Source organism: Panthera tigris, chromosome X (assembly GCF_018350195.1).
Source record: "Panthera tigris isolate Pti1 chromosome X, P.tigris_Pti1_mat1.1, whole genome shotgun sequence".
NCBI lineage: Eukaryota > Metazoa > Chordata > Mammalia > Carnivora > Felidae > Panthera > Panthera tigris.
In genome coordinates this window covers 42,402,724-42,414,385 of record NC_056677.1, presented here as the reverse complement: position 1 = coordinate 42,414,385, position 11,662 = coordinate 42,402,724, and the positions used below count along the sequence as shown (strand labels likewise).

The window sequence follows — 11,662 nt, the reverse complement described above, 5'->3', positions numbered from 1 at the left end:
CTTTTCTTTTCTGACATAAATCTACACAAGGTTAGAAATCTTTATGTTTTTCATTCCACCGTCTCCCTAGTGCAATTATTTTGTCAGATGCAGGTGAGATTAAGAGGACAGTCTTGGGAATCTGGCCTTGATTAAGATTTTTTAGGGGGCACCTGGGTGGCTCAGTCAGTCAAGTGTCTCTTAATTTTTGGCTCAGGTCCTGATCCCACGGTTGATCTCATGGATCTCCATGATCTCATGGAGCCTGCTTAAGATTCTCTCTCTCCCTCTCCCCCACTTGCACTCTTCTCTCTCTCTCTCTCTCTCTCTCTCTCTCTCTCTCAAAAAAAAGATTTTTTAATGTTTGTTTTTGAGAGCAAGAGAGAGAGCAAGCAGGGGAAGTGGAGGGAAGGGGGGGTACAAAAGATCCAAAGCGGGCTCCCTGATGACAGCAGAGAGCCTTATCCGGGGCTTGAACTCACAAACTATGAGAACATGACCTGAGCCAAAGTTGGATGCTTAACCAACTGAGCCACCCAGGTGCCCCCAAAAAGATTTTTTAAAAGTAATCTCTACACCCAACATAGGGCTCAAACTCACAGGTGTGAGTCAGCGGGCTGGGCTGAATAAAACCCCCAGATCAAGAGTTGCATACTTCACCTACTGAGCCATCCAGGTACCCCATTCTGGCTTTGATTAAATCTTGCTTCAACACCCTCCCTCAAGTCATTTATACTGTCTGGGCTCACTTCCCTCCCCCATGAAATGGACACAACAGGATTGTTGAGTAGAGGAGTAAGTAGATGAAAATAGATAGTGCAAGTAAAGCCAACAGGGGAGGCAAGGCTAAGTAAATGGTGGCTGGGGTTACTATTATTAGTCTCCTGGGTGTGACTGTGTTTATAGGACTGGGGCTCCCGACTTCCATAGAGCCACACCTCCACCAGGCTCTGAGTCAAGGGTAGCTGGAAGCCCCAGCGCACTCTCCCACAATGTCCACAGTACTGACCATTCAAGGGGTCACCTCTTTATACCCTGGCTCCCAGCCTGGATTTGCAGTCCTTCTCTCCTCTCAGCGTCACTCTGGAAACTCACCTCTGGTCTTTCAATTTGTCGCCCCTCTCCGACCCCTCCCTGTAGAGGTGGGAGTTGCCCACTCCTGCCTGACCACAGCTTCCTTCATTGGGGGTATGGGGCCAAGTGTTCAGGATGTGGTGACAAGCGGAGGTGACTGGACATTTCTGGCTTCAGCCAGTGCTGGCTTTGGGGCTATCCCGGTTGGAGTCCTGCTGGCCATATAAGCCCTCGCTTTGGGGCACTGCTCCCAGGATGGAGGAAACTCTGGCCTCTCCCAGGACCGGAACGCCCAGCATGTGGCGTGTGCATACAAGCCTGGCTGCAGTTCCTCACCATCTATGGAAGAGGGGGCCACGGCTCAAAGGTTCTAACAGCCTTTTTTTAGCCCAGCCCGCTGACTCACGCCTTCCCGACTCCACCCCAAAGGGGGTTCCAGGGCCCCAACCAATGCCCTAAGGGTGGCAGTCAACGTGCCAGCAAAAGCTGGTCAACCAGGCCGGAAGTGAGAGACCACAGGCTCCTGGCGAAAGAAGCCACTCAGGTTCTAGCCTTGCTATCTGCTCATCAGCTGAGGGTCTGGAGGATTCCTGCCTGGAGCTGTGGGTATATAGGTGCACTCCCGCTACAACGGGCCCACCTCTGCATTCCCCGTGCCAGGAGCAAAGATTATCTGTGAGCCCTGCACACCTCCCCAAAAGTGAAACGAATGCGGAGAGAAGCAGGAGTTGGGGAAGAGAAACCGAGTGGGGAGAAAGCACGCCCGGCTGAGGATCAGCAAAAGCAGACCCCGCTAGAGGCACAAGTGAAACAACACGAAGTAAGTTTGTCAATGGCTGCAAGAAGAGGCCCTCCTTGAAACCAGATCGACCCACCCCCTCATTTACGGGGTGAACTCAGGAGCCCCACCCGGCCTACAGCACCCGGCAAGTCAAGATTGGGTCGAACCATTTTATTACCACCCCCGCTCGAAACCAGAAGCGCTGGTCTGGCCCGTCCGGAGGGCTGGACCACTGACACCGCGAGGGGAGCATGAGCTGGTCCGCTGCTCAGCAGGAAGCAGGGTGAGACAACACAGAGAGGAAGCTCTCCCCGCCCATGATAGCGATGCTAGTGTGAGGCCGGCGGGGCACACCAGATACAGGTTGGGCTGTACCAAGGGAGCACTGAACCCTCTGTTACATGCTCAGTGCCTCCGCCTCCCAGCTGCCATCTCCAGAGCAAGCTGCGCAGCCCCTGGGACCCCTAGGGCCCGCGAGAGCCGTTCCTCACTCGGCACCAGCCAGGGTCCCGGGGAACCTGGGGTTCGGTCATCAGGGTCCTCTGTGCGGCGCTCAGGTGGAGGAACCGCGGGGCAGTCGGCTGCCCCCTCTGGGCTAGGCTCTGGGCTGCCCTGGGTTTGGGCCATAGTACGGGATAGCGGGTGCTGACGTGGGGAAGCGCTGGCGCTGCGAGACTTCATCACCTCTGGTCCCCCAGGATCTGGCCTGCGATCTGGGGATGGCAGAACTGCGGGTTAGATTGGGCGATAGGATGGGGAACTGAGAGCCAAGCCCCATAGTGGAGCGTGGCAGGGAGGCTCCAGGGGCTGCAGGAGACAGAGACCCCAATCCTTAGAGAAATATCCCTTTGAGGACTGGACACAACATTCAGGAACCGATGCCACCCCTCAAGACCCCCCCCAACACCACTTTTCCCAAGACCGTGCCCCACCTGAATCCAGAACATGCCCCCCCCAAAATAATTTCCTACAATCCCCAAAGGAAATCAAACCCTGACGGTGACCTCAAGATGCCAAACCCCTCCTATCTAGTACCGTAGACTCTCCCTTTCCTTAACCCACCTCCCTCTACTCCCAACCTTTTCCCTAATGGACCCCTCAGCTTTGGAACTAGACCCCCTACCCTCTGTATCCCCCTCGCTTCACCATCCCATGCTCTCCCTGCTGAGACCCACTCTGCCTTCTGATGTGAGGACCACAACTCTTCCTTCTGAACATCCACTTTTACCCCAGACCCGTTCTCCCCACTCCTCTCCCAGTACCTCAAAAGCCTCCACTCTAAAATCTACTTTTATTCCTATCCTGGGACCCTGCCCTTCCCAACCCTGCTTTTGGTAATACCATGACCCGTCACAGACAGTGAACTCTGACCCTGCCCACTGAGACCACCACCTCTTCGTGCCCTGGACCCCAGCCTCTCCACTCTGCCACCCTCTCCTTCCTCTCACAGATCTCTGACCCCTCTCCTTTGGGAAACCCACCATCTCCTTTCTGAGTCCCTCCCATCCCCTCAGGCTTGCCGGGGTGGGTTTCAAGGGGCCTGCTTAATACAAGGCGGAGACGGGGTCCGCCTGCGCGAATCCGCTCCACCACCTGCGCGTGGGTGAGGCCCTGCGTTGGCTCTCCGTTGAGGTGGAGCACGAGGTCCCCGGCCTGCAAGAATACAAGGCGAGGGGTGTTGTAAAAAGAACAGATGGAGGACACCCCAACAAAGGGTAAGGATTGGGCTAGTCCTGTTTAATGAAGGGTGTCTTATACCTTACCTGCAAGCGACCACAGCGCTGTGCCGGCCCATCCTTCAGCAGCCCACGCACTGCCAGAGGAGTATCCCCGGCTGAATCTTGGCCTCCGCTTAATGTGAGGCCAAAGCCCGCGGAACCGCGAACCAGTTCCACATAGAACCGTCCAGAGGCCTGGAGCGGCTTCGAAGCAGAACGTGCCTTATTCTGGGTCACTTGGGGCGGTGCGGTACCTGTACCCAAGGTCTCTGACCGGTGATGCTGGAGTAAAGACACAAGTGTACATACATTTCCAGTCTAAAAACAGGTGGCATTCTTTAAGAAGACAAAATGGTACCTGGGACCGATGATCCACAAAAGTGGCATTAGGCAGGCGACTGTCTGTAACCTCTATGTCGGCAGATTCTAGCACATTAATGGCTGGAAGATGGAAAAGGCAATCAGAGGGATGCTCCATGGAAACCACCAAGGATCTACCCCCTGATTTAACATTCTAGCCTCACCTCATTTCCTTGCCTGTGGAATGCAGAGAGACACACGCACTCATTTAACTGAACTCAGCACACCTGAATAACTGACTTGACCCCCCCCCCCACCTTTTTAAGTAATAAATCTGGGCCCGGCTAATAGAATAAGCCTCCAGACTTTCCTACGGCCCTCTAATACACACGAAGATCTCGCTCCTCATATTAACACCCTCAGGCCCTCCCTGGAGGGTGCAATTCCAAGATTGGGCTCCGGAACTTTCCAGGCTCCGCCCTCTAACTGGCCTATAAACTTCAACCCATTCCTGACATTTCGAGTCCCGCCCCTTCGCGTTTGTAGGCTCCACCCCCTAGAGTGGCTTTCCAGGACCGCCCCTTAGCCAAGTGCCCGCCCCCAACGCTCTCCAGGACCCACCTTCTCAGAAATGCCATTCAAAGCCCCACCGACAGGGATAACCAATCCGGCCCGCACTCACAACTAGCCATGCAACATTCACCTACTGCAGTAACCTTCCCAGTGTCACCTCCTGGAGGAATATTCTAGGATCACGTCAGGGCTCCCCCGTCTCGCAGCTCCCTCCGAGCCCCGCCCCACCAGTCCCCCCCAGGGGAGCATTGGCCCCACCCAGGGGAGCAACCAACCATCCCGGGTCCGCTACGTCAGAATCCGGCTCCAGTCAGACCCCGCCCCCCGGGAGGCCCCGCCCCGACCCCGACACGCACCGGCCTTGGGGCGCAGGCGCAATGTGGCGCCCGTCCTGCGTACCAGCGCCGCCACGTCGGCCGCAGCTCGGGCCGCCAGGGGGCGCGCGTCCAGCCGCGCCAGGAGCTGCCGGGCTCTGGGGCCCGCGGGCAGGGAAAGGCCCCGGCCTGCGCGGGTGAAAGGAACAGGTCAGCGCCCGCCCGAGCCTCGGCCAACCCCCACGCTCCCCGACGTCCGAAGACCTAGAATGCCCCTCAAGATCTTCAGAGCCCCCCGACCACTCGCTCGATAGTTCCGAAGGTCGCCCACTGCCCCTCTCAACTCCCGCGACCCCCAGACCATCGCGAGTATGCCGGTGGACCCCCGCCTGCCCCCACCATAATCCTGGAGATAGCTATTTGGCCGAAATATTCCCGGACCCTTCCGAACATCTTGGGACTATCTCTGGAGGTCTCCGACTGCCCCTTCATAACCCCAGATTCCAAACTCTTTCCGCACGATATCGAGAGGGACCCCGATTTCTCCAGATGCCCCGACAGAACAGGGTCGGCCGCCGCTGCGGCCCCGGCACCCCCGATTCCCCTTCCAGATATCCAGGTATCCAGATACCCTGATGGCCCACGTAGTCCCAGATTGCCCCTCCATTTATCCCAGAGGCTCCCCGCCTAACGCCCCCACCCCCGCAATTCACTACAGACCCTGAGTGCCCAGGTGTCCCCAGTGACCCGGGCAGACCCCTGTGGCACAACTCCCCGGAGACTCCTGAGAGCCCCCGGGTCTGGTACACGGCCCCGCGGTGCGGATGCGGGTGCGGGTACGGGTGCAGGTCGGAGACCTGGAGCCCAGCCCGGGTCGCCGGGCCCCCCTTCTCGCCGCCGCCGCCACCGCCACCGCCACCGCCACCGCCACTAGGGCGCCGGGGCTGCTTTGTTTACTACCTGTCGGAAGGAAAAGGTGAGGAGCAGACAGGCGGGGCGAGGGGTGACAGGGACGCGCCCAGTCCCTCTCCACCCTCCCGTACCTCCTCTGCTCCCCCTAGGGTCCGTGACACCCCCCGCGCGCGGCTCCATGACCCGAAGTCGGTCGGGTGGACGCACGGCCGCCAGCGACGCGTTTGGAGCTCCTGGGCGCGCTCACCTGGCGGCCCGCCCGAGCCTGGGCGCCGCTGTAGCCGGCTGGTCCCGTGCCCGGCGACCTGACCCGCGCAGTCACCTACCTGGCGGCAGGCAAGGAGGCCTGGCTGTGGGAGCCAGCGTGAGCGCTTGGCCTCCCTCTACCTCAAGCGCCCCCTCTGCTCTCCCAGGACCCTGGGCTGTGCTCCTTTTCCCACCCAGGAGAGGCTTTATTCCGTGAGCGAGAAGGGGAAGTCGAGGCCCAGAAAAGTTAAGGTCCCCGCCCCAGCTCTGACAACTAAGCACGGGGGTGCAGAAGTGGAACCCACGTTTACCAGGGAACTCTGCAGCCTCCAACAGAGCTTTGCTCCTGGTAGTTACTCGGTACATTTGCAGTGAACGTTGGCCTGAGCCAGGACCTACTTGGGAACTGGAAGAGTCTGTTGAGCTGGGCAGGGGGTAGCCCTTGAGGAGACTTGGGTACCACGGGAGGGTTTGGAGCCCTGAGCATGATAGGGCTGGGAGACTCAAGAAGCTGGGAAGGGCGGGGCGCCTGGGTGGCTCAGTCGGTTAAGCGGCCGACTTCGGCTCAGGTCACGATCTCACAGTCCGTGAGTTCGAGCCCCGCATCGGGCTCTGTGCTGACCGTTCAGAGCCTGGAGCCTGTTTCAGATTCTGTGTCTCCCTCTCTCTCTGACCCTCCCTTGTCCATGCTCTGTCTCTCTCTGTCTCAAAAATAAATAAACGTTAAAAAAAAAAAAAAAAGAAGCTGGGAAGGGCAGGTGCCCTGGAGAGTGGAGGGGTGGTAGGGGCCTGAACTTGAGGAGGCTTTGAAGGCCCCCCCTGTTGGGAGAGGACACCAGCCAATGAGAGGTGAGAAATGAGGCCTCTCTTAGGTATTAAAAGTGGGGGCAGCCTGGGGACAGAGGTCCGGGGGGGGGGGCACTTGGGCACAGTGCTACTGTAGTGGAAGGAGGAATGGGGTGCAATGAGAGACAGTCTGTGACCACCACTTTGTGGAGGAAGAAACTGAGGGGCACAGGGGCTCAGACACCTGTCCAGGGCCCTACAGCCGGCCAGTCTCAAGAAGCTTACCCCCAACATGCACTGTTTCTGTGACTTTCACTATAAGCTGTGGACACACTGTGTCCTGATGCTCATTCTGGGTGGCCGGGCAGCCTCTCTGGGCCACCTTTCAGGGTCTCTGTGGTGTCATAGGTGAGAGGGGCGGAATGGTCCCTGCTTTCCTTCCTCCTGGAATGTTGTGGCCCTCCCACCTCTGATCTGACCTTGTCTGAAGGGAAATACACTGGACTTTATTCACTGCCCTGCCTTGTTCTTGTGCGTACCACATGGGGCTGTCACTGTTCCCCAAATATGTGCATGGTTTTCCCCACCCTCCTGCCTTTGCTGTTTCCTGTGTATTGGAGCCCTTCCGAATCTTGTCCACCTGGAAAAGAACTTCATGTTATCAAGGCCCAGTTTTAAGGCTTCAACAATCCATTCATCCTTTTCTGAAAAGAAAGAGCATATGTTCATTGCAGAAAATGGATGATTGGTTGAATATGCAGAATTGTAAACTAATGTGCTTTTGTCTGTGAGGAAGAGTCTAGGCTGATATCTTTTCCTGCGTCTTCTCAGGAGCACTGGATTAGGGAGAAAAAAACCAAGGCTGATCCCTAGGCTCCCATGTCCTCTCCTTCCCTGGGAAGCCTTCCCACTCTACTCTCTCTTCCAGGTCCCTGTCCCCTTGAACTCCCCTTGGGGAATTCCCCAATCCTGCAGGGCAGTGCTGGTCACCGGACTCACTGGACTATATGGGCCTCTGTCTCCCTATACTGGGTTCTTTGCCCACATCTGACTCAACCTGGGTCTGGTGTTCTGTAGGGGAAGGTTGAGACCCTCTATAGTACAGTTCTCTGTAGAATTTTCATTAGTTTATGTATTCTGTGGACATTTTCTAACACCTGGTCAGAGCTTGCCCCCTTTGACATGCTACAAAGACATAGCAGTAAAAAGTGATGAACTGGGAGTGAATTAGGCAAACTCCTCAATGAGAAATTGGGGTTTTATTTTTTATGTATTTACTTATATTTGAGAGAGAGAGAGAGAGAGAGAGAGAGCGCATATGTGTGACCCGAGACAAGGTGCAGAGGGAGAGAGAGAGAGAAGGAGAATTCCAAGCAGGCTCAACCCTGAGCTGATGCAGAACTCCATCCCACCACCCTGGGATCATGACCTGAGCCGACATCAAGAGACACTCAACCAACTGAGCCACCCAGGTACCCCAGAAATTGGGGTTTTAGAAATAAGTATATACAGGAACTTGATACATAATGTATAGGTGGCACTTCAAATTAAATGGGAAAGAATGGAATCTGGTATATGGTGGGGGGGGGGAAATCAGCTCACTCTAACCTCAATGGGATGCCACCTCACACCCACTAGAGTAGCTACTATCAGGATAATGGAAAAGAACAAGTGCTGGCCAAGATGTGGACAAGTTAGTACCTTTGTGCATCATGGTGGGAATGTAAAATGGTGCAGCCACCGTGGAAGACAGTTTGGTGGTTCCTCAAAAAGTTAAATGTAGTCCTACTATATTTAACTTGTGATTCAGCAGTTATGATTCAGCAGTTCCACTCCTAGATACATACCCAAGAGGAATGATAGCAGAGAATCAAATAGATATGTGTATGCAAATGTTCATAGTAGCACTATTCCCAATAGCCAAAAGGTGGAAAGAATCCAAATGTCCATTGAGGGATAAATGGATAAGCAAAATGTAGTATAAACATACAATAGAATATTACTCAGCCTTAAATAAGAATGAAATTCTGATACATGCTACAGCATGAATGAACCTTGAGGACATTATGTTGAGTAAAATAAGCCAGGCACAAAAGGGCAAATAGTGTTTGATTCCACTTAGATGAGGCACTTATAATATGCTAACTTATACAGACTGAAGGTAGTACCTGGGGGGAAGGGAGAATAGGGTGTTACTGTTAATTAGGTACAGAGTTTCTGTATCCATGGATGGGGCAGGACTGAAATATTTAAAGGTGGGGAGGTTTTTAAGCTTAGATCCAGGAAGTTGGCAATGAAGGGATGAGGCTCAAATCAGTGAATGGGTAGGATTTATGAGGTAGATTAGCCTAAATCCAAGAAAAGTGTGGGGCCAAAATGGAGATAATAAAAAAAAAACATTAATGTGGCCTGGACTTGAAGAGAGGATTTCTTAAGTCCTTGAACAAAGGGAGCTTTAACAGGGGAAATGGTCTTAACTCTTAGACTGTGACAGCGTCAAGAAGGACATTGATTTAAATAATTTTATGCAGTGTGGCTATGAGGGAGTTCTACTCAAATCCAGGAATGCAGTGCTAAAATGGGGATTGGCTTGGGGTGGCTGGGTGGCTCAGTTGGTTAGGCGGCCAGCCTCGTCTCCAGTCATGATCTCGCAGTTCGTGAGTTCGAGCCCTACATCGAGTTCTGTGCTGACAGCTCAAAGCCTGGAGTCGGCTTCCAATTCTTGTCTCCCTCTCTCTCTGCCCCTCCCCTGCTCGTGCTGTCTCTGTCTCAAAAATAAATAAACATGAAAAAAAATTAAAAATAAAATAAAATAGAGATTGGTTTAAATCCACGAAAAGAGTGAACCTAAGAGAGGTAAATGGCTTAAATCCATCAATGAGATGGGGCCTATAAGGATTTTGGCATAAATTCATTATGGGGATGTCTAAAATGGGATTGGTCCCCCACATCTTGTAGTAATCAACATTAATTATGCTGGAGTGGGATTAAGAGGGGATTGCTTTAGATTTATGAATTGGGTGTGGCTATGAGAGGAATGATTATGGTAAAAGATTGATTGCTTTCCTGTAAGATGAAGAACAAGAAATGGATCTTTTGTTCAACATTGTACTGGAGGTCATAGCCAGTGCAATAAGACAAGAAGAAATAAACAACATAAAGATCAAAAGAAGTAAAACTATCTTTATTCAGGCATGATTATTTATGTAGAAAATCAGGTGGAATCTCCAAAAATCTACCAGTACTAATAAATTAGTTTAGCAAGGTTAGAGAACACAAGATCAATAAAGAAAAATCATTTGTATTTCTATATAGGCAATGATCTGTTGGAAGTTGAAACAATAAAATACCATTTACAATACCAACTAATATATATAGTATTTAGAGATAAAGTTGACAGAAACGTGTAAGACATGGACACTGAAAATTATGAACTATTTAAAATATTTAATAAAGAAGACCTTAATAAATAGGAAATATATCATGTTCAGGGGTCCTAAAACTCAATACTGTTAAGATGTCAATTCTCCCAAAGTTAATCTATAGATTCATCAGTCCAAATTCCAATAAAAATCCTTGAAGGTTTTTTTTTGAAATTAGCAAACTGACTAAAATTCATATGGAAATGCAAAGAACATAACAATTTTGAATAAACAGAAAATCAGAGTACTTACAATATTTCACTTCAGATTTATTACAGACATACAAAAATAAAGACAGTATAATATTGGTAACAAAATAGACAAATAGATCAATGGGAAAGCATAGAAAGTCTGCAACGAGATCCAGACATATAAGGACAACTGATTTTCAACAAAAGAATAAAAGATTTGTCTCTGGGTAAAGGAGTATATTTTAAACATATGGTGCTATAGCAGTTGGGTATAAATTGGATACACATACAAAAATTTTTTTTTGAGGAGTGCCTGGGTGGCTCTGTTGGTTGAGCATCCAGCTAGGTTTTGGCTCAGGTCATGATCCTAGGTTGGTGGGATGGAACCCCCCCTTCAGGCTCTGCACTGAGCATGGAGCCTGCCTAAAGATTCTCTCGCTCACTCTCTCTCCTTCTGCCCCTCTCCCCTGATCGCTCACTCTCTCTCAAATAAAATTATAAAAAAATAATTTTGAAACACACTTGTTTACATAAAGTGGTGTAATTCAAAATAGATCATAGACCTAAATGTAAAACCTAAAACTATACAATTCCTAGAAGCAAGCATAGGAGAAAACCTTTGTGACCTTGTGTTAGGCAAAGGTTACTTAGATAGGATGTCAAAAACACAATCGATAAAGGAACCAATGGATAAATTGGACTGCACCAAAATTCAAAACTTTTGCCTTTCAAAAGACAGTGCAAATCACCATCTGATGAAGGATTGTATCTACAATATACACATAATGCCCCAAATTTAATAATAAAACAATCAATGCCATAAAAAATAGCCAAAATATTTGAACATAAACTTCATCAAGGAATATATATAGATGGCATATAATCATGTAAACAGTGTTCAATATTATTAGTCATTAGGGTGATGCAGGTTAAAATCATGATGAAATACCACTGTGTACAGTTAAAAAGTCTGATCATACCAACTGTTGGAGAATATATGGAGGAAATGGAGCTCTCATATGTTGCTGATAGAAATGTAAAATGATATAGCATTTCTAGAAAACAGTTTGGCAGTATTTTAAGTTAAACATATACATGATCCAGCCATTCTCTTTGCAGGTATTTACCTAAAAGAAATGGAAGAATGTACCTATACAAAGACTTGTATATGAATGTTCATAGCAGCTTTATTTGTTGTCTTAAGTCATCTCAGGCTGGCATAACAAAATACTATACACTAGGTGGCTTAAACTACAGATACTAATTTCTTGAAGTTCTGGAGACTCTGAAGTCCAAAATCAAAGTGCTAGCCAATAAAAGCTCTCTTCCTGGCTTGCAAATGACCACCTTCTACCTATATCTTCAC

General features: G+C 50.7%; 1 protein-coding gene across 2 annotated transcripts; it reads right to left on the bottom strand.

The window, feature by feature from the left end:
- Positions 1-635: 635 nt before the first annotated feature.
- Positions 636-6,280, bottom strand: MAGIX (MAGI family member, X-linked). 2 transcript variants are annotated; one of them, XM_042974133.1, is made up of 6 exons: positions 6,209-6,280; positions 4,782-4,928; positions 3,911-3,993; positions 3,598-3,834; positions 3,316-3,487; positions 636-2,547 (listed from the first exon to the last, which is right to left on the bottom strand). In XM_042974133.1, exons 1-6 carry the CDS (start codon positions 6,261-6,263, stop codon positions 2,240-2,242), a joined length of 1,002 nt encoding a protein of 333 aa, XP_042830067.1. In that variant the 5' UTR covers positions 6,264-6,280; the 3' UTR covers positions 636-2,239. The 2 variants fall into 2 exon arrangements, with proteins under 2 accessions (XP_042830067.1, XP_042830068.1); XM_042974134.1 differs by lacking the exon at positions 6,209-6,280 and adding an exon at positions 5,783-5,887.
- Positions 6,281-11,662: the final 5,382 nt, after the last annotated feature.

Coding starts and splice junctions, on each gene's coding strand:
- MAGIX (XM_042974133.1), bottom strand. CDS start 6,263: ATGTACCGAGTAACTACCAGGAGCAAAGCTCTGTTGGAGGCTGCAGAG. Junction 3,994..4,781: donor GCGCCTGCGCCCCAAGGCCG/GTGCGTGTCGGG, acceptor TCCATCTTCCAG/CCATTAATGTGCTAGAATCT. Junction 3,488..3,597: donor AGCGCTGTGGTCGCTTGCAG/GTAAGGTATAAG, acceptor GTATTCTTGCAG/GCCGGGGACCTCGTGCTCCA.